The sequence below is a fragment of the Hippocampus bargibanti genome, linkage group LG05 (assembly GCF_051943395.1).
Source record: "Hippocampus bargibanti isolate YZ-2025 linkage group LG05, ASM5194339v1, whole genome shotgun sequence".
In the NCBI taxonomy this organism is placed as follows: Eukaryota; Metazoa; Chordata; class Actinopteri; order Syngnathiformes; family Syngnathidae; genus Hippocampus; species Hippocampus bargibanti.
In genome coordinates this window covers 1297660-1318872 of record NC_142738.1, presented here as the reverse complement: position 1 = coordinate 1318872, position 21213 = coordinate 1297660, and the positions used below count along the sequence as shown (strand labels likewise).

The 21213-nt window shown below is 39.0% G+C and overlaps 1 protein-coding gene across 8 annotated transcripts in view; it reads right to left on the bottom strand.

Moving 5' to 3' along the window:
- Nucleotides 1-728: 728 nt before the first annotated feature.
- Nucleotides 729-21213, bottom strand: part of hmg20a (high mobility group 20A) — a 34296-nt gene continuing 13811 nt past the window's right edge. Inside the window, exons 1-9 of one of the 8 annotated variants that reach the window (XM_088996853.1) lie at nucleotides 13859-13987; nucleotides 11392-11468; nucleotides 9805-10014; nucleotides 8906-9038; nucleotides 6896-6933; nucleotides 4995-5070; nucleotides 4682-4897; nucleotides 2032-2164; nucleotides 729-1080 (exon numbers count right to left, since the gene is read on the bottom strand). In XM_088996853.1, coding sequence (XP_088852979.1) covers nucleotides 1077-1080; nucleotides 2032-2164; nucleotides 4682-4897; nucleotides 4995-5070; nucleotides 6896-6933; nucleotides 8906-9038; nucleotides 9805-10014; nucleotides 11392-11468; nucleotides 13859-13886 — 915 coding nt within the window. In that variant the 5' untranslated portion in view covers nucleotides 13887-13987 and the 3' untranslated portion in view covers nucleotides 729-1076. The other 7 variants (XM_088996855.1, XM_088996857.1, XM_088996856.1 and 4 more) reach the window with 7 other exon arrangements.

The following is a 21213-nucleotide window of genomic DNA, read 5'->3' as shown; positions in this document are numbered from 1 at the left end:
CAACATGGAGGAGGGGGGGGGGGCAGCATTGAATGAAAACAGGAAGCCATATAATGTCGAGTCAAAAACAAACAGTAATACACCACAAGTGAAGTTCCTTCGTTTTTTTTCTCAGTGGTTTTGCTGGTAGTTCTTTGTTGAGTCGTGGATACAATTTGTGGGTATCCTTTTTGAAGGACAACCGACACCATTTTTTTTTTTTGTTTCCTCACTGACATCAGAAAAACGTTTTATAGCATCTAAAATACCCAAAACACGCAGGATGACATTTAGTCAAATGAAAAACACCAATCAAAATGACTTCAAGTGTCCCAAAACGGCCACAAAATGAGCTCGGAACTGGGCAGATTAAGAAAGTCCCGCCCCCTTTTTCGTGACGTCACGCCAGGATACTCCTTCACAAACTGCTTAATTATAATACCATAGCACATTTATTACACATAAAATAAGGTATATTTTCTGTAGTTTTAAGGTTTAGAAAATTAGAAAATTATGTTTTATGGGGACCTGGGAACGGATTATTCTCATTTTAATGGTTTCCTATGGGAAATTAATTTTTGGGATACACACTTTTCAGCTTACACACACTGTCTGAGAACCAATTAAGTTCGTAAGCCAAGGTATCACTGTGTATGCGCTCAGTAGAAGACATTTAAAATGATTTTACAAGTTATGGATGCAATTTGTCGGGAGGTGTCGGTTGTCCTTTAAAAAAAAACGTCAGTTCATTATGTTTTTTTTTGTTTATTGAAAACACAACCACTTTTTTTGGGTACAAACACACACAGACAAGAAATGGCACATTTGTCAACAAAGCATTATAAAATATGAAGCACAAAGTAATATTTCTTTTGTGACAATGCAAACAGATGCACTTTTCCTTTCTGGCGACGCGTTTGAGTGTTTCAAGGAGTAAAACTGTGATGGGATCCAGAAAGTGACACATTAAAATAAAAAAAAAATAAAAAAGGAGAAATAAATATGAGGAGCTACATCATCTTCATCGCTTTGGCGAAGGAGATAAATTGTGCCGATTAATGTGGTTCTCTTCAACTTCCCACTTGGACTTGCAGCAATTATCTGGGATGAAACAAAAGGTTCATATTTAATATGTGAGCATTAAAACAATTCTCATTTGAATAGGGATTTATAATTATAATAATAATAATAATACATTCATTCAGGGAGCAGGAAAATCCTACTGGACCTTCCGCACCCTGCCCACCACCTTTTCCAGTGACTCCCCTTGAGGCAGTCGCTACCTATCCATGCACACCAAATCTAGCAGACGTTTAGAATAATAATAATAATAAATTTCATTCATAAGCAATTTCAAAACTCTCAAGGTCACTTTACAGTCACAGTATATTTTTTTCTGTAGGTGAGCAGCGGCAGCCACACGCGCCAGCGTTCACTCAACCCGGAAGTAACTCAAATAGATCGAAAGCGAGTCAGCTAATAGCTAACTAATAGCTATCTAGCTAGCTATATAGCGAATAGATAGCTAGCTAACTAGCTAGCCAGCCATATAGATAGGTCGCTACCTAGCCAGATAGCTAATAGATAGCAAATAGGTAGCTAGCTATATAGCTAATATATAGCTAGCTAGATGGCTAGCCAGCCAGCTAGATAGCTCCCTAGCCACCCAGATAGCTAATAGAAAGCAAATCGATAGCAAATAGCTAGCTAAGTAGCTAGCTAGCCAGCCAGCCAGATAGCTAATAGATAGCAAATAGCTAGCTCGGGAGCGACATTCAATTCAGCGTAAAAAAAAACCTTACTCTCTTATTTCACCAGAAAAAAAAGAGATAATTCCTAAATGATATGGGTCTGGAGTTATCTGAGCTTGAAATTGGGGCGGCTGTACAAAATGCAATACAATATATTGATTTATATAGTGCTTTAACAGCTGAAACTGGAATGAAGCGCTAACGTGGACAAAAGGCAAATAAATTCTGCCCCCTCGTGGGAGAAAAAAAAAAATTTGCCAGAGGTCTGACCAGCGCTTTATGGGCTGAGTTCACGTCTTACCTGTCCAAACGGTTGACCAGGTCTCTCACGGTGTTAATGAGGCTGTCGTGTTCCTGCGGGTTGCTCATGATGATGCTGTGCAGCTTCTTCATGTACGAGTCGATGGAGTCCAGGGTGGGCATCTCTCCGCTGCCTGTCGGAAGCGACCACGGTCATAATTTATGCAGCGTGGGACACTCAGCTATCTATTAGCTAGCTCGTTAGCTGGATATCTATTAGCTATCTATCCAGGTGGCTAGCTATCTTGTTGGCACATTAGCTATCTATTAGCTAGCTAGCTAGATGGCTATCTATTATCTGTCTAATAGCTAGCTAGCTTTTAACCCGGAATAACTCAACTAGAAAGAAAGCTAGCAAGCTAGCTAATAAATAGCTCGATCCGGCTAGCTGGCTGGCTATCTATCCGGCTCGCTGGCTGGCTATCTATCCAGCTAGCTGGCTGGCTATCTATTAGATGTCAATTAGCTAGCTAGTTAGCTGGCTATCTATTAGCTATCTAGCTAGCTGGCTGGCTATCTATTAGCTATCTACCTGGCTATCTGTTAGCTATCTATCCAGCTAGCTAGCTAGCTATCTATTAGCTAGCTGGCTTGTTAGTTGGGCTATATATTAGCTATCTAGCTATCTATTAGCTGTCTAATAGCTAGCTTTTTATTTATTTGAGTTATTCCGGCCGGGTTGAGTACACAATGCCGGCACATGTGGCTGCCGCTGCTCACCCGCAGAAAAACTGATCCAGTGACTGTAAAGTGACCTTGAGAGTTTTGAAAGGCGCTTACAAATGAAAAGTATGATTATGATTATGATTATTATGATAAAGCGGGTCGGTGAAGGAGATGAGATTTAAAAAATAAAAAGTGGAGAAAGAGCAAGCTCGTGTTCTGAGCAACGTCAAGCGTTGTTGATACTGACATCATCTTTGGCAGAAAGCTGTTTGCTCAACAGCATTAAAAAAAAAGGGAAATCTAAAAGTCAACGCCTGACGTTGCTTTCAATAGAACGCCATTTTGTTCATCGGACAAGCCAATCAATCTTTCGCCTACACGCCCATGGGAAACGGCGCCAACGTCTGTGAGAGCGGTGTAGGAAACACAAGGACGACACGGAGGGGTGCTTTAACCTTGAGCCCAAAAAATAAACATTAAAACATGCAGTGATACCTCAGCTAAAGAACGCTTTAGTTTACGAACTTTTCGTCTTTACGAACATTAAATATACAGTAAAGTCTCATTATATCGATATTCAAGGGAGTCCGAAAAAATATCGATATAACCGGGACTATCGATATATCAGACCCTGTTTGCATGTAATTTTCTCCGTGTGTGCATAGAAATAGTATCGATATAACCGGGACTATCGATATAACCAGACTTTACTGTAATCTTGGAATACGAACTAGTTTTCCGCAAACGAACCAAACCACACAGCGCCACGATGGCTGGCGGACTAATTTTTCCACACCCCCTTTCTTTGGAGTGCAGACATGGTTTGTTATCGAGTGGAGTACTTTTGCTATTATGGGATCGAAAAAGACACCACAACAGGCTAGTGTTAAGCCGAAGAGGACACAAAAGGAAATTACGGTCAAGCAGTAGAAGATCCCCGAAAAATACAAACGAGGTGTGCGTTTGTGTGACTTAGCGTCCCAGTACCAGTATGCTAAGTCGACCACTGCTACGTGTGGCTAAGGGTGTTTCTGTGTTGTCTAAGCAACGGTCTCAGGCAATAGAAGAGGTTGAAAAACTTCTGTCGATTTGGATTAACGAAAAGCAAAGCTAGCAGGGGACTGTGTGAGTGAGGGTATTATCGGCCAGAAAGCACGCCAACTTCACTCGGATATCATCAAGAGGCAACTACATCAACGACCATCACAAAGGTCAATAAAACGACACTATTATACAGTACCGTTTATTTCTTTAATTACAATGCAATAGCATATTTATTATACATAAAATAAGGTATATTTTGTGTTAATTAAGTAGAAAATTCTGTTTTATGGGGACCTGGAAATGGATTATTCGCCTTTTTAATGGTTTCTTATGGGAAATAAATGTTTGGCAGACGAACTTTTGGCCTTAAGCACACTTTCTGGGAACCAATTAAGTTTGTAAGCTGAGGTATCACTGTAGTGTAGTGCCTCTAAAAGGGTTCCCTGATGAACTCCGCATCATGATGCATTGGACTGATTGTTGTTTTGAAGGCGCTTAGAAATGAAACGTATTATTATTATTATTTTATTAATCATTTGCTAGCTACTTGCTATGTATTAGCTAGCTGGCTAGCTAGCTCGTCAGCTATCTATCTATTTACTATCTAAATGACTGGCTATCTATCTGGCTGGCTATCTAGCTAGGTATCTGTTGGCTATCGATTGGCTAACTAGCTAGCTCTCTATCTATTTCAGTTACTTCCGCGTTGAGTGAACGCCGGCGCGTGTGGCTGCCGCTGCTAACCCACAGAAAACTTGATGCTGTGACTGTAAAGTGACCTTGAGAGTTTTGAAAGGTGCTTATAAATCAAATGTAGTAGATTGTTATGTGACAAAGATAAAAATGACGATTAGTATTATTATTTTAACAATAATAGTCAAATGACACCTAGCATGATCACCTCATCGAAAATGGCCGCCACGTGTTAGCCCAGTTGTTACCTGGCAGAGGAACAGAAGAAAAGCTGGCGGCCAGCGCCTGTCGCAGGGTGTCCAGGTGCTGGTGAAGGAGACCGTTGCGCCCCCTTTCTTGCATCACGTCGCCCTCCAGACGTTCCACGGCGCCGCGCATGCTCTCCACGTGCTTTTGGAGGGCGGCGTTGCGTTCCTCGTACTCCATGTTGGTCTTGCGCAACTGTCGCATCTCGGCCTCGCGAGCTATAGAAGAGAAAAAAAAATATGAAATATAGTTCATATAATAATAAAATTAAAAAGTCTATAAATGATCTAGGACCAAAAATATGGTCTTGCTCACCTTTGCTGTGGTTGAGGAACTCCTCTGTGAAGATGGGGATGTCAAACACGGTCCGATCTTTACACTCCGAATCCTTCTGGTGATTGACGGAAACACAAAAGCGTAAAAGAAAAACACACAAAAAAACAATGATGGGATACAGTTAACGCTTTTATTTCTGGACCGAAAAATGGCCACTCAAGTGTCTGCGCGCACTTTATAAACAACAAAAACATCAAAATACATAAATATAAAAAAAAAATACACTACAGTGATACCTCAGCTTACGAACTTAATTGGTTCGCAGAAAGTGTGTGTAAGGCGAAAAGTTTGTCTTCCAAACATTTATTTCCCATAAGAAACAATTACAATGAGAATAATCCGTTCCCTGGTCCCCATAAATCATCATTTTCCACAAAATAAGCCTTAAAACTACACAAAATATACCTTATTTTTTTGTTTAATAAATGTGCGACTGTATTGTAATTAAAGCAATAAACTGAACTTAATAATAAAGTCGTTTTATTTACCTTTGTGATGGTAGTCGATGTAATTGCCTCTTGAATGTATCCGAGTGAAGTTGCCGTGCTTTCTCGGCGATAATACATTCACTCACACTGTCCCCTGCTAGCGGCTTTTCATTAATCCAAATTAACACAAGTTTTTTTCTTTTGTTATCCAAGTTAGTTAGTTATCCAAGACTATATGATGGTGAATTTAATGTTCGTGAGGTGAAAAGTTCGTGAGCTAAAGCGTTCGTAAACTGAGGTATCACTGTACATTAAAAAAAGTATGTTTGGAAACAGATTTAACTGAAAAAAATATTTATTTTACTTTAAAAGTTCATTATTTTACTTCAAGAGTTAAATACAGTGATACCTTGGCTTACGAACTTAATTGGTTCCCAGAGTGTGTAAGGCGAAAAGTGTGTATCCCAAACATTAATTTCCCATAGGAAAGCATTAAAATGAGAATAATCCATTCCCAGGTCCCCATAAAACATCATTTTCTACTTTCTAATTTTCTAAGCCTTAACACTACACAAAATATACCTTATTTCATGTAGAATAAATGTGATATGGTCTTCTTTCACCATCTTGAGGAATAATCCCTTGTAGGTGCTTTCTCTACCATAATTTTACCTTGTTCCTCATCAATTGTGTTCTGGGTTCATAGCTTATTGCTGGGTTGATAGCTTATTGCATCAAGTGTACAGATGGCTTGTGCAGGTTATTTGTGGAGACTGATTGATGGGAATTTTAACCTTGCAGTCTACATTCTGCCTTTGAACTATCAATAAAGTTGAAACGAGTCCAAATTTGTGAAATTTGTGAAATTTGTGTTTCTGTGAGACTAATAAAGGCATATCCAATCCAATCCAATCCAATTTCACTGTTTTCTCTCCATTTTCTCACTCTCTTTCTGTCGTCTGCCTGTCTCTTTAATGTTTAAACCACCTCCCCTCACTGCTGCGTTCTTGACCAATCACGTGGCTTTAACCGAATACTGGGGGCGGGGAATAGCGGACAAAAACAGTCGGCTGCCATTTTCTTGTGAGAACGAGCTCGTTCGCCAACGACACATCACTCATTGTGGCAGCTCCGTGTGTATCCCGAAAAATAGTTTGTATGCCAAGGTTTAATTTTCATAAATTTAATGTTTGTAAAGCGAAAAGTTAGTAAGCCAAGGGGTTCGAAAACCGAGGTATCACTGTATAACCGAACTGTCACGAGCTAATACTAATGATGTAGGAAATGTAATATTCAGTTCTGTTTAAACTTCAAATCTGTCTTTTTTTAGCCCCTGAATCACGAAACTTGAACAAAACTTATAATGTCAACTCCAACAAGGTAAGCGTCATTTCCATCCACCCTTTTTTTTGCAATATGGATGCGTTGACAAGCCAGGAAAGAGGCACTGACCTCGTGCGGAGACTCATTGGCCGTCGGATTCCTGACATCTGGCGAGGAAGGAAAAGAAAAAAAAATGGCAGAGAGAAATGAAGAAAGAGGACAAACGGATGGATGAGTCATGTTTCCGTCACTGGGAGCCAGTTTTCGGTCTTGACCCGAGGGAGCCAAAGTCAGAACACCCCGTCCACTGATCCACTGCATGAGATTTAATTCAGCAGCCAAATTTGTGGAATTAGGGGAGGGGGGGGGGTCGTTTGGACCAAACTTTCTCTTTGTTTCCTAGCGGCGAAGAAACAATTCCAATACATGGCAGAATTCACCTGATTATTATTATTTTTTTTTGGGGGGGTGGGGATAAAGTGAAAAATTATTTCACTTTATATTGCAGTGGGTACAAGTGACTCCACATCAAGATTTTTCAACAGAGGAAAGGAAAGAATGAAGTAGAAATACAAAATACAGGAGCTGCTGGAAAGGCATCCCAAAGCAAAAAAAACAAAAAATAATACAGTAAAGTCTCGTTATATCGATATCGGTTATATCGATAGTACTGCTTATTACGATACTATTTCTATGAACGCAAGGAGAAAATTTACATGCCGCAGGATCGGATATATCGATAGTCCGGTTATAGCGATATTTTTTGCCATTCCCGAGAATATCGAGATAACGAGACTTTACTGTAATTAAAAATAGCTCCGGTATTTTGTTTTTCTACGTTTTTCTTTCCTTTCTTCTTCCTTTCATAACTTTGCTGCTGTGTTACTTTTGGGTAGAGTGAACGCTGGCGCGAATGGCTGCCGCTGCTCACTCGCACAAAAAAATAAATGTTCTTATCCCATTACTGTAGTGTCCTTAAGAGTTTTGAAAGGCACTTAGAAATTAAATATATTATTATTATTATTATTATTTGTAGTATTTTTAAGGATAATTTATGCATTAGGTTGCTAGTAAATATTTGGTAAACTCGAGTTGCAACTCACTAAAAAGCGATTCTTCGAAAAATAAATAAATAACTTAATAATAATAATAATTATTATTATTACCACTCCCCTTTTGAAGTTTATCTTTAAATTAAACCTAAAACAAAGAGAATTTATTTACATCAAAGATGTCAGTCATTGTTTTCTAGTTACGGTTTATGATAATAATAATAATGTATTTTATTTATCAGCGCCTTTCAAAACTCTCAAGGACACTTTACAGTCACAGTATAAGATTTTCTGTGGGTTTCCTCTCGGGAGCAGGGCGTTATGAATTTGGGGAAGCCATTAATATCTCCTGCATATTCAGAAAGTCCCGCCCCCTTGTTCGTGACGTCACGCCAGGATACTCCTTCACAAACTGCCTTGCTCCAGAATCAAAACAATGGCTTCAGAGAGTTCAGATTGGGAGAAGATGCTTTCTTGTTCCTCATCCAGTTATGAATATGATTCAAATAGTTGTGAAGGGGAAAGCATAAATGTTTGCAATCGATTAAAGAAGTCCTTCTGTATCAATTGGAGCCATCTGGACTCCAATGTAACGTCCCAGAAAATGCACAAGATGGCGCACAAGCTTCGTTGGAAATGGGCTGATTTGCCCGTTGGGAATTTGTGTCAACTTACACCTTCTTTATGCGTGTTACCGTAATTGGCTGTGACACACAACGATTCACCATGGCGTTATTTATGTAGTTTTGCTTCTAATTTCGCCATAAACACAGTGTTTTCAGACGAAAAAAAGTACCCAAAATGCATTGTGTGTCGCTTTGTCGGTCAGGGGTGTTCCCTCCGTGACGTCACTTGGGGCATCGTCATCAACTCAAGAACAAGACTTCCGGAATATTCAGCGCCAGTCTTAAAAGGTAAAATACAGTTAGCTATATGCGGTGGAATCTTATTAAAATGCGCTCAGTAGAAGTCATTTGAGTGATTTTACAAATTATGGACGCAACTTGTCGGGAGGTGTCGGTTGTCCTTTAAGTATCTTGTGCGATTTGGTCCCAGCATTTATTGGGTACTTGACTGCGTCACTCACCGCCTCTGTGTCGCTTGCCCTTTTGCTTCTCTTGGACCTTCCTGGTGAAATGTTTGTACGCTTCCGTCTTCTGGTACTTTTCCAGTTCTTGCATGTAGCGCTCCTTGTCGCGGTCCGCTTCGTCCAGGTAGCGCTGCAAACGTCAAAATCTTGGGGTCAGTTTTTTTTCTGGTTTATTTTTTTTTTAACAGCAAATTTGGTGAAACACATTTTTCAACAGATGTAATAGCTAGCTAGCTAGCTGGAAAGATATCTAACAGAGAGCCAGCCAGATAGCTAATAGATAGCTAATAGATAGCTGGCTAGCTAGCTGGATAGATAGCTAAAAGATAGCCAGCCAATTAGTTAGCTGGGTAGGTAGCTAATAGATAGCCAGCCAACTAGCTAGATAGCCAACAGATAGCCAGCCAATAGCTTGCCAACTCGCCGGATAGACAGCATACAGATAGCCAGCCAGCTGGATAGATAGCTAACAGAGAGCCAGCTAGATAGCTAAAAGATAGCCAGCTAGCTAGCTAGATGGGTAGATAGCTAATAGATAGCCGGCCAGCTAGCTCGATAGCCAACAGATAGCCAGTTAGCCGGATAGACAGCTAACAGATAGCCAGACAGCTAGCTAGATAGCTAATAGATAGCCAGCTAACTAGCTAGCTAATAAATATCGAGTAGATAGCCAGGTAGCTATCTTACAATCTATTAGCTATCTATTAGCTAGCTGGCTGACTACCTATTAGCTAGCTTGCTAGCTTTCTTTCTATTTGAGTTATTCCGGGTTGAGTGAACGCTGGCGCGTGTTTTTTTTTTTACCGCAAGTGGACTTCCCGGGTCGGACTAAGTCGACTCTTGAGGTGTCAAACCCGATCCCAGCGTCCTCTTTTCGCCCCACCGTTGCTTCCTACCTGTTTGTCCTCGGGCGGCAACTTGCTCCACTCGTTGCCCAGCATCCTGGTGATCTCCGGGAAAGGCACGTCGGGACGTTCGGCCCTCAGCTGCTCTCGCCTGTCGTTCATGAAGCGGACGTAGCCCGTCAGCGGCGCTTTGGGGGCGTTCCTGTCCTTCATGGCCTTCTTCCTCTTCCTGCCTTTGGGCCAGTTGGCTCGTCGTGTCTTCTGAGATGAGGAGCACCCAAAACAACAAATACATCAACGGAGACAAATAAGTGGATAAACAAAGACCACAGGTGGGCAACTTTGGTCTTCCTGCCATTTTGATTGGACGCTGATGACATCATCATACGGCCATGTTGTTGTTTTTTTCTTTTTTTTTTTTTCTTTCCAAAGTGAATTTTGAGTGTAAATATTTTATTGATGAGTTTTTTTGTTACTCGTTAGAGGCAAAACTAACACGAAAATCTCATTACCAATTATGTTATTGTCTGCCGTTTAAAATTGATGTTAAATGAATGACTAAAGGGGAAAAAAAAACGCATTTAGTCTGAATATTTCTTGATTTATTTAGCTAGCTAGCTATTTGCTATTAATTTCCTGTCTAGCTGGCTATCGATGAACTATATAATAATAATAATAACAATAATAATAATAATAATAATAATAATAATAATAAATACAAAAAAAAAAAAAATAAATAAAGAATAAAAATAAAAAGATAAACAAAAAAAATACAATAAAACTAATTAAAATAAAATAAATTAAAAATATATAATAATAATAATAATAATAATAATAATAATAATAATAATAATGGGTGAATCAATGAATAAAAATGAATTAAAAATAAGCGGACACATAAATAAAGCAAATAAATAAATAAGCAAATAAATTAATGAATAAATAAATGGAGATAAATAAATAAATAAACAAGTAAATAAGAAAATCAATAAAGTAATGAATAAATAAAACATATATATAAATAAGTGAGTAAATAAATAATCAAATAAATAAATACATAAATAGATACACAAATAAAAGAATAAATAATCAAAGAATTGGACTAACAGATAAATGACTGAATAATAAATAAAAAATAAAAACCATATAAATAAATATATAAATAAGTGAATAAATAAATAAAAATGAATAAAAAAATAAGCGGACGGATACATAAATAAAGCTAGTAAATAAGCGAATAAATCAATGAATAAACAAACATTTATAAATAAATATACATATAGCTATCTAGTCGCTATATAGCTATCTATTAGCTATCTATTGGCAAGCTAGCTAGCTTTCTATCTATTTGAGTTACTTCTGGGTTGAGTGAACGCTGGCGCGTGTGGCTGCCGCTGCACGCCCACAGAAAAACACATCCTGGGACTGTAAAGTGACCTTGAGAGTTTTGAAAGGCGCTTTGAAAATAATAACAAGAAGAATCCATTTCATTTCTATGTCTCTCACCTCCAACACAGCGCCCCCCTGAGGATTGGAGTGGCTCACCCCTGACAATCATGGTTAATTTGTAATTCTTTGCTTGCAAAAAAAAAAAAAAAAAAAAAAAATATCCAAAAATAAATAAATACAATTTCATACCTCATCTCCATTTCTCTGGCTGGCGTTTTCCGTATTGGCGGCGGGAGACGACTGCTGTTCATCCATGACTTTGAATCCTGCAGAGGAAGAAAAATAGATTTGCTACAACAGTGACCAGTTATGCACGATTGCCCCCAATCCCCTCCTCTTTCTCCCCAACTGACAGTCGGAGCCGAGTTTACCATCTGGAAACGTTTGTTACACTAAAGCCCGAGCCATCTGCGGGAATCAGATAAGCCAAACTTTTGACTTTTAGTTTCCATCTTGATAAAAAGCGGGCGATAACAAACAAGTAAACTACAGTGATACCTCGGCTTACAAACGCTATAGCTAACGAACTTTTCACCTTCCAAACGTTAAATTCGGGAGAATATAATCTTGCCATACAAACTATTTTTTGGGAAACACACAGAGTGCCATAATGAGTGATGTGTCTTTGGTTATCTTGTGACTGAAAAGTGACCTTGACAGTTTTGAAAGGCCGTTATAAATGAAATGTATTATTATTATTATTATGACGGAGTCCTGAAACTTTCCTGACTCACCAGGGATGGGGATTTGCTTTATTATATTCTGTACTGCCATCTTCTGGTTCGAAGTCCGCAATGCACCACCAAAAAAATCGATTATATTTATGCGAATGATTTAATAAGCGCATGGTGGTTGACGTCACTTTGTTAATATTAGTACGGGTTGACGCTGAAGATGATTATTGTATCGGTTTAGTAGTTCACGTCAACTACAGATTCAGTAGTAGTCACATTAGCTGGAAAAAGCACGACAAAAGACATCGATTTTTCAACTACAAATTATCACGAGTGTGGAATGAAAGCACGTCACGGTGTGTTTATTTTTACGCCATTTAATCAAACAATTGAATTCGTTGGGGGGGTGACGTGACAGCTGTTATTAACCTTGGTCATCTTCGACGTAAGACGTAACAGCAACCCCCACTCAAAGAAAATAAACAAAAAAAAAAAAAAAAAACACGAGGCAGTTTTACAATAGGACGCAAACCTTTAACGCTATTTTTTGACTTACACGTCGAAGACAATAAGGACCAACAAGGTTAGCATCGAGCTAACAAGCTAGCTATGCCGTTAGCGTTTGTTTAGCAAGCAGCCGATCGTGAAACATTGCCTTTTTTTGCGATTGTGCGTCCAACTTTCCGTCCGTGAAAAAACCCAACAGATAAAGAGGCAAGATTCATAAAACTAACCTTAAAAAATGTGAATAGAAGCCGAAAGTAAGCGGATTGGTTGCCTTTCTCCGGCTATCAAAACAATGCAGGAGTGACTGTCATCATAAACACGCATGTCGGTCGCTATCCGTCGCCTCCATGTAAACTGGACCCCCGTAATTAGTTAATTCTTGCCATATTATTTCACTGCCATGATTAAAACACACGATACATTTTTTTTCATATTTAGGGATGAGGATCACACGACAAATCCAAATCAAATATTTACCAAAAGTAGATTATTTACCTCCAGATGGGAATTTTGCGACACTTTCTGTTGGAGCCTCTTCTTCGTCGAAGTTCGAAGAGACTCACGACTGCACCGCAGGACGTTGCTACCACCTAACGACCGTTTTATGTGTTATACGCGTTCAACCCGTAATAATAATAATAATAATAATAATAATAATAATAATAATAATAATAATAATAATAATAATAATACATTTCATTTATAAGCGCCTTTCAAAACTCTCAAGGACACTTTACAGTCACAGGATATTTTTTGTGCGGGTGAACAGCGGCAGAGATATTGATATATCGATAGATACAAATGTAGATATAGATCGATATACCATAGATAGGTAGGTAGATAGATAGATATTGCAATAAAACCACAAACCGAGAACATAAAATGTAGGTTTGACTACAATTATATTTGTCATTGTCATTATCATGATCATGAACAGCATTGCCGTTAGCCTAAAATGGCATATTTCCCCATTATCGGACTATTAAAGGCTTTTTTATCAGATATTTCAAAATATTAATACAAAAAATATGTACTGTACATACAATATTTTTGAGACAGCACGCACAATGCTATTACAGTTAAATCACATGACAGCAATGGAAAAAAAAAAACACTGAGTAACAGTAATCAAACTAGATTACTGTTAGTTGGTGTTTATTTTTTATTAAATATGATCATTTAGGCTTCTAAATTGGCTGCACCGCCATTCGGTGAAATCCCTTGCAGCTTCGGAATACACCATTGTGAGTTGTTTCGAAACAAGGGCGTCAACACTAATGGCGTTGTTTGCCTTTGCTAATGAACATCTGTGAATAGCTGCACACTCGCTTCGGTGTGATGCGGAGTTCAGCGCCAGGAGACATCCACAATACACGTGCATATAAATCGCATCTGTGCAACCTTGCTTCATAGAAAATAAATAAAACATAAAAAGGAGGCGGGGTTGGGGTTTGCAAACAAATTATGGGGCCAACCTTCGTTTGCGACGGCCTCATAAATCATCGAGGGGTTCTCGGTATGTCAATAAGAACTCTGTAAACGCGACGCCCTGAGACATAAGCATAAATGCAGCTTCTTCAAGGCCCTTCGGACCCATAATGCAAAGCGTTGATGGTAACAGAAGCGGAAGTGATAGCGTAACCGCTAAGTTCTAGTGAAGGGAATTCCGGCTCTTTTCAGAGAGCCGGTTCTTTTGGATTGGCTCACTAAAAAGATCCGGCTCTTTTGGCTCTCGAATGGCGATGGAGGGAAACGTGTAATACGTCATCATAAAATGCATAGTTTGGAAAAATCCCACGAAAAACGATTACGTACGTCACAAAAATGCAATGATATACGACTGCGAGTACAGAGTGCGCTCGTTTCACTGGACAGAAACAATCGCGGTGGAATATAGCTCACTGGAGCGTACTTACACAATGCTATACACAACAAAGAACATACTTGATTATTGCTAGAAATATCTTGTAACTTGTTTAAAGTATTCATGTTTACATGGGGAATTTTGTTAATAAAATTGCGCAATCAAACATTACACACGCGGAAGGTTTTTTTTTTTCCTTAAGGACAAGTTGAGCGTTACAATTGCAGATATATCGATAACGGCCGCTAGATGGCAGTGTCACTATTTACATCATTGCCTGTGAGGTCAGGGAAGGATTGTGTACAGCTGCGTCCACTCGGCGATTGCCTTATTTTATGAATAGATATGTATTTGTATATTTTTGGATTGTAATAGTACTTTGTCGCCTGGCTCATTTCAAGTGGAATATATCCCGCAGCCCAGTTTTCACGGACGTTGTCGGGCGCACTTAATGGATAGCATAGAAAAAGCCGAGCATGACGCAGTGAGACGAAATAATGATTGCATTTTATTTATAGGAGACTTACAAAGGCAGATTAAAAAAATAAAGAAGCAAAAACAACATAACAGTGATATCAAATGAAAAGGGGGGAAATTTAATATACAAAGTGAAAAGTGTGTAGAATCACACAGGCAGAGCATAATACGCAACATTGATACTTTTTAATCATTGTTTCTCACTAGGACAAACATTCATTCATTCATTCATTCTATTCATGTATGCACGTACCGTATGTACTTATTTATATATTTATTTATGCATGTATTTATGTATATTGTGATGTATTTATTAATGCATACAATTATGTATGCATGCATGTATTTATTTATATATTTATTTATGCAGATTGTTGTTTTATTCATGCATATATTGATACATGAATAGGTTTAGAAATGTTTATTTATTTGTTTATTATTATTTCATTTCGTTGTGTACTTATATATATATATATATATAAATATAAATAAATAACTACACAAATAGATGAAAAAAAAAATATATATATTCATCTATTTGTGTAGTTATTTATTGATGGCATATTGTTATGTAATTATGTATTTATTTATGTATTTATATATATTTTAGGTGTTCATTTATTTATTTGTATACCTACTTATTTATTTATATACGGTACTGTATTTATTTATTTATTTATGGAATATTGTTATGTAATTATGTACATATTTATTTATGTATTTATATATATTTTATGTGTTCATTTATTTATTTTTGTACCTACTTATTCATTTATAGACCGTATTTCTGCATGTTTTTATTTCTGTAGGTTTATTTATTTGTGGCATATTGTTCTGTAATGTACGTAGTTATTTTTGCATTTATATTCATTAAATCAAATATTCATTTATATGATGTATATATGTCTGTTTTTATTTATTTATTCAGCTATTTATTTATTTTGTATGTGTGGATGCACTTATTTCTGTCTTTATTTCATTTATTTATGTACATATTTAGTTAGTTATGTAGTTGTTTATTGATTTTTTTTTTTATTTTATGGTTTATTTATTTATACCCTTATTTATTGGTGTATTTATTTATTTACATTTTATTGTTGAGGGGGTGTGGGGGGGGCGGGGTCCCTGTGGGACCTATAGGAGGAGTTCCTCGTACCGGTCTTGATAAGTCCTTTAACAAAGGGGGACAAGTGAGATTTGAAGGCACACCTTGGATTGCCCCTGCCCTTTTTGTGAGGGGGATAAAGAGGTGACGGGAGCTGACAATGGATAATAACTTGATGTACGACTGCGCCGCACTGAGCCTTAAACGTCTTATCTAAATTCATACGCCGCCGCCCGCCGTTTATCATTCCGCCCCGCTGCCGCCTGGCAGATAATGGACAAAAAGGAAATCAATAAGTTAGAAAATGGTAGCGAATCATGAGGCCCGATGGACCCTGATGAATTCTCCATTTTGTCACGTGCGTGCCGGATTGACTTGCTGAGGGATGGGATCCTGTTTTTTTTTTAACCTTGCATTATCTTAACATTGCATGACGAGAATACACGAGCGAGGCGGCGTACGGAGGAATACAATTCACGCTGTGCGCTGATGCGTGATGATAATGAACGATTCCTTTTGAATATCCACTCGCCGGATTCGCCGGATCACCGAATGAGCACTCCAGCTGAAAATGTTTTGCCCTCAACGATGATCTGCATCAATAACGAGCTCCTTCTTTCTATTTCCACTCAAATAATCTGGAAACAGTTGCTTGTTTAGTGATACCTCAGCTTACGAACTTAATTCGTTCCCAGAAAGTGTGTGTAAGGCAAAAAGTGTGTATCCCAAACATTAAGTTCCCATAGGAAACCATTAAAATGAGAATAATCCGTTCCCAGGTCGCCATAAAACATACTTTTCTACTAAACAAACCTTAAAACTACACAAAATACACCTTATTCTATGTATAATAAATGTGCTATTGTATTGTAATTACAAAAAATAAACTGTACTATATAATAAAGTCATTTTATTGACCTTTGTGATGGTCGTTGATGTAGTTGCCTCTTGGAGATATCCGAGTGAAGTTGCTGTGTTTCTTGGCAATAATACCCACACACACTGTCCCCTGCTAGCTACTTTTTGTTAATTTCAAGCAACAGAGGTTTTTCAACCCCTTCTACTGCCTGAGACCGTTTGCTTAGACAGTACAGAAACACCCTTAGCCACATGTAGCAATGGTAGACTTAGCATACTGGTACTGGGACGCTAAGTCAAAACAAACCAAAAATACAGTGTAACCTCAGCTACGAACTTAATTGGTTCCCAGAAAGTGTGCGTAAGGCGAAAAGTGTGTCTTCCAAACATTAATTTCCCTTAAGAAACCATTAAAAATGAGAATAATGCGTTTCCAGGTCCCCATAAAACATAATTTTCTCCTAAATAAGCCTTAAAACTACTCAAAATATACCTTATTTTTATGTAGAATAAATGTGCTATTAGATGTAATTAAATAAACTGTACTATATAATAAATTCATTTTATTTACCTTTGTGATGGTAGTTGATGGCTTGATGGAATGGAGTGGGAGGAGGAGAGAGGGAGGGAGTTACTGTTTGGAAGGAGAGTCACCTTCCATAAAGACTGTCCCCTGCTAGCTGCTTTTCGTTAATTCAAATCAACAGATGTTTTTCAACCTCTTCTATTGCCTGAGACCGTTGCTTAGACAACACAGAAACACCCTTAGAAATGTTCGACTTAGCATACTTGTAGTGGGATGCTAAGCCACACAAGCGCACACCTCGTTGGTGTTTTTCGATGATCTCCTTCTTCTGCTCGACCATAATTTTCTTTTGTGTCCTCTTCCGCTTAACACTAGCCGGTGGTGGGGTCTTTTTCGGTCCCATAATGGCAAAAGTACTCCACTCGATAACAACCCACGTCTGCACTCAAAGAAAGTGGGTGTGGAAAACTAGTCCGGCAGCCACGGAGGCGCTGTTCGACCGCGTGCTTTGGTATTCTTCAGCCGAAAACTCGTCCGCCAGCCATTGTGGCGCTACGTGTCTTTCCCGAAAACTAGTTCGTATGCCAAGATTATATTCTGGTGAATTTAATGTTCGTAAGGCGAAAAGTTTGTGAGCGAAAGCGTTCGTAAGCCGAGGTATCACTGTACTTTATTTGTTTGACAGTGGAGAAATTGACATTTCACAGCAACAAAAACAAAATACAGGAGCTGCTGTAAAGGCAGTTGCTGTAAAGTTGCGGCTTGGAACTGAAGCGGATTGACTTTGGACAGGAGACGTGAGATAATGTCTTTTTGTCAACGGTTGCTACAGCTTCGTGTATGCTTTGAAAACTTATCTTGTAGCCGACACGCACATTCCACCATGACGTCTCTGATCCACTGGTGAAAATGAAGCTTTGGGCCCCGATTGAGGTATCACTGTAAATAAATAAATAAATAAATAAATAAATAAATATGACACCATGTGCCATTCTGTTTGCTAATCCATCGTGCGGCATACAAAGCAGGCAAATCCTTCGCCAAAAATAAAATAAAATAAAATAAAGACGCAAGTGGCTCATTTGTGAATTTCATAGCAAGGTAAACACATACGGGGTCTGACACACTTGACAATTATATATCAGCTTAATTATACGAGCACAATCTCACACAAACAGACAGCCGACAGGGGCGGGGGGTGAAAAACCTTGTTGGATTTGCTAAATGTGTCATGGACAAACAACAATCTGCTCAGTGTTTGTTGTGGCAGTCATTGGCAGTTACGATTGTTATGTTGTGTCTGAAATAGGACATTGAATGGAAAATGTGTCAACATTTTACATCGACGACCACACACGATCGATAGAAAGCTAGCTAGCTAGCCAATAGAGGGCTAATAGCTAGCCAGCTAGATACCCATATAGCTAATAGCTAGCTAGATAGATCGGCGGTCAGGGAACTAGATAGCAAATAGATAGCAAATAGCTAGGCAGCGGATAGCTAGCCAGATAGCTGGATAGCTTGATATAATAATAATATAATACATTTCATTCATCAGTGCCTTTCAAAACTCTCAAGGTCACTTTACAGCCACATGATCAGTTTTTCTGTGGGTGAGCAGTGGCAGCCACATGCGCCAGCGTTCACTCAACCGGGAATTACTCAAATAGATCAAGTTAACTAGCTAGCTAATAGATAAATAATAGATAGCCAGCTAGCCAGCTAATAGATAGCTAGCTAGGTAGCCAGCAACGGTGACCCCGGTCAACCTGGAATAACTCAAATAGATCAAGTTAACTAGCTAGCTAATAGATAACTAATAGATAGCCGGCCAGTTAACCAGCTAGAGAGCTAATAGATAGCAAGTAGATAGCTAGGTAGGTAGGCAACAACGGTGACCCCGTTCAACCAGGAATAACTTAAATAGATCAAGTGCGCTAGCTAGCTAATAGATAACTAATAGAGAGCCAAACAGCTAGACAGCTAATAGATAGCAAATAGATAGCTAGCAATGGTGACCCCGTTTAAACAGGAATAACTCAAATAGATCAAGTTAGCTAGCTAGCTAATAGATAACTAATATAATGGTTATAACTAATATCCAGATAGTCACTAGATAGCTAGCTAGATAACTATGTTTCCTGACTCAAATACCTAGCTAGCCATATAGCTAATAGATAGCTAGCTAGATATAAACAAATGTGGGTTTAGCACATTGTCTGGCAGTGAATGAGTTAAAAAAACAGAGTATGATTACATTGATTATAATGAGAAATGTGCCGGATTTCAAAGAGCTTTCTGGAATGGATTATGCTCGAAAATCGAGGTTTGACTGTATAACAAATGTGAGATTGAGCCTCTCACCTCTTTTTTCCCGATGGAAGCGCATCTGCAGAAACACTTGTAGTGCCACTTTGGGGCAGCAGAGGTCACTACCTGACAACGAAGGCCAACCCTGCCACTGGAAAAGGAGGAGCCAGGCATGGGATGTCGAGGTCTGATGACAAAATGATACATTGATGGCAAATTAGCCCATCTCCAAAGTAGGACAGGGACCTTCACTTATCACCACGGGAAACGGTGACGAGCTAGCGAAAGGCAAGCAGGTGACCTTTTCAATAATGTCACCGTGCAGGGTGTCGTTTATAAAGAGGGACTTCTGCCACCATTTGACAGAATGAAAGGTAACAGCTCCTCACACTTGACACGAAGATTATGGCCGTTTTGAGAGGACCCGACAGACAGACACCCAAAAATACCCTAATACGTCCATTCTGTATCTAATAGCTAGCTAGCTAGCTACCTAACTATTTATTTGCTCTCTATTAGCTGTCTTGCTAGCTATCGTTTAGCTATCTAGGTGGCTAGGTAGCTATCTATTAGCGACTGTAAAGTGACCTTGAGAGTTTTGAAAGATGCTTTTAAATGAAATGTATTATTATTATTACTGTATCTATTAGCTAGCTAGCTTTCTATCTATTTTCAGTTACTTCCAAGTTGAGTGAACGCTGGCGCGTGTGGCCGCCGCTGCTCACACGCGGAAAAAAATATCCAGTGACTGTAAAGTGTCCTTGAGAGTTTTGAAAGGCGCTTACAAATGAAATGTATTATTATTATTATCCTTTGATAGCTATTTGCTATCTATTCACTATCTAGCTGGTTGGCTATTTAGCTGGTTGGCTATCTAGCTGGCTGGTTATCTAGCTAGGTATCTGTTGGCTAAGGATTGGCCTGCTAGCTAGCTTACTATCTATTTGAGTTACTTCCGGGTAGTGTGAACGCTAGCGCACGTGGCTGCCGCCGCTCACCCACAGACAAAAACATATCCTGTGACTGTAAACTCACCTCGAGCGTTTTGAATGGCGCTTATAAATCAAATGGATTATGATGATGATTATTATTATCATTTTCAACCTATTTGCTATCTATTAGCTATCTGGGCGGCTAGCAAGCTATCGAGTTAGCTACATCTATTCACTATTTAGTTGGCTGGCTATCTAGCTGGCTGGCTATCTAGCTAGTTATCTGTTGGCTAACGATTGGCTAGCTAGCTAGCTTTCTACAAGTTAACAGGTCTTTGAGTGGCCGAAACAAACCGGATGATCCCCCCCCGCCCGCTCCTCTCCAACACAATCACACTTCACCCCCAGTCGAGAAATCCGGCTATCCAGTCCTTGGGCGCACTTGCAGTTAATTAGTGTGTGATCACGAAATGCTCTCTTTCTCCCGACACAATGAGCCGTACGTCAGCCAACACAAACGGATTCCCACGGCCCTCGGGTAGATAACATCTCTGCCAGGCAGGCGCCTTCGCGCAATCCCCGCAGGAGACTTTTCTTGCCCGCCTTTTCTTCAGGCGCTGGCACGGACCAATGTGAAAGGAGAGGGGGCCTAATTAACGGCCATTCCTCCAGGGAGGAAGTCTCAGAAAGGAAATGTGATGTATGCATAGACTGATATATTGCCGGGTTGTTCTTTTTGGCTATATGGCTATGGCTAT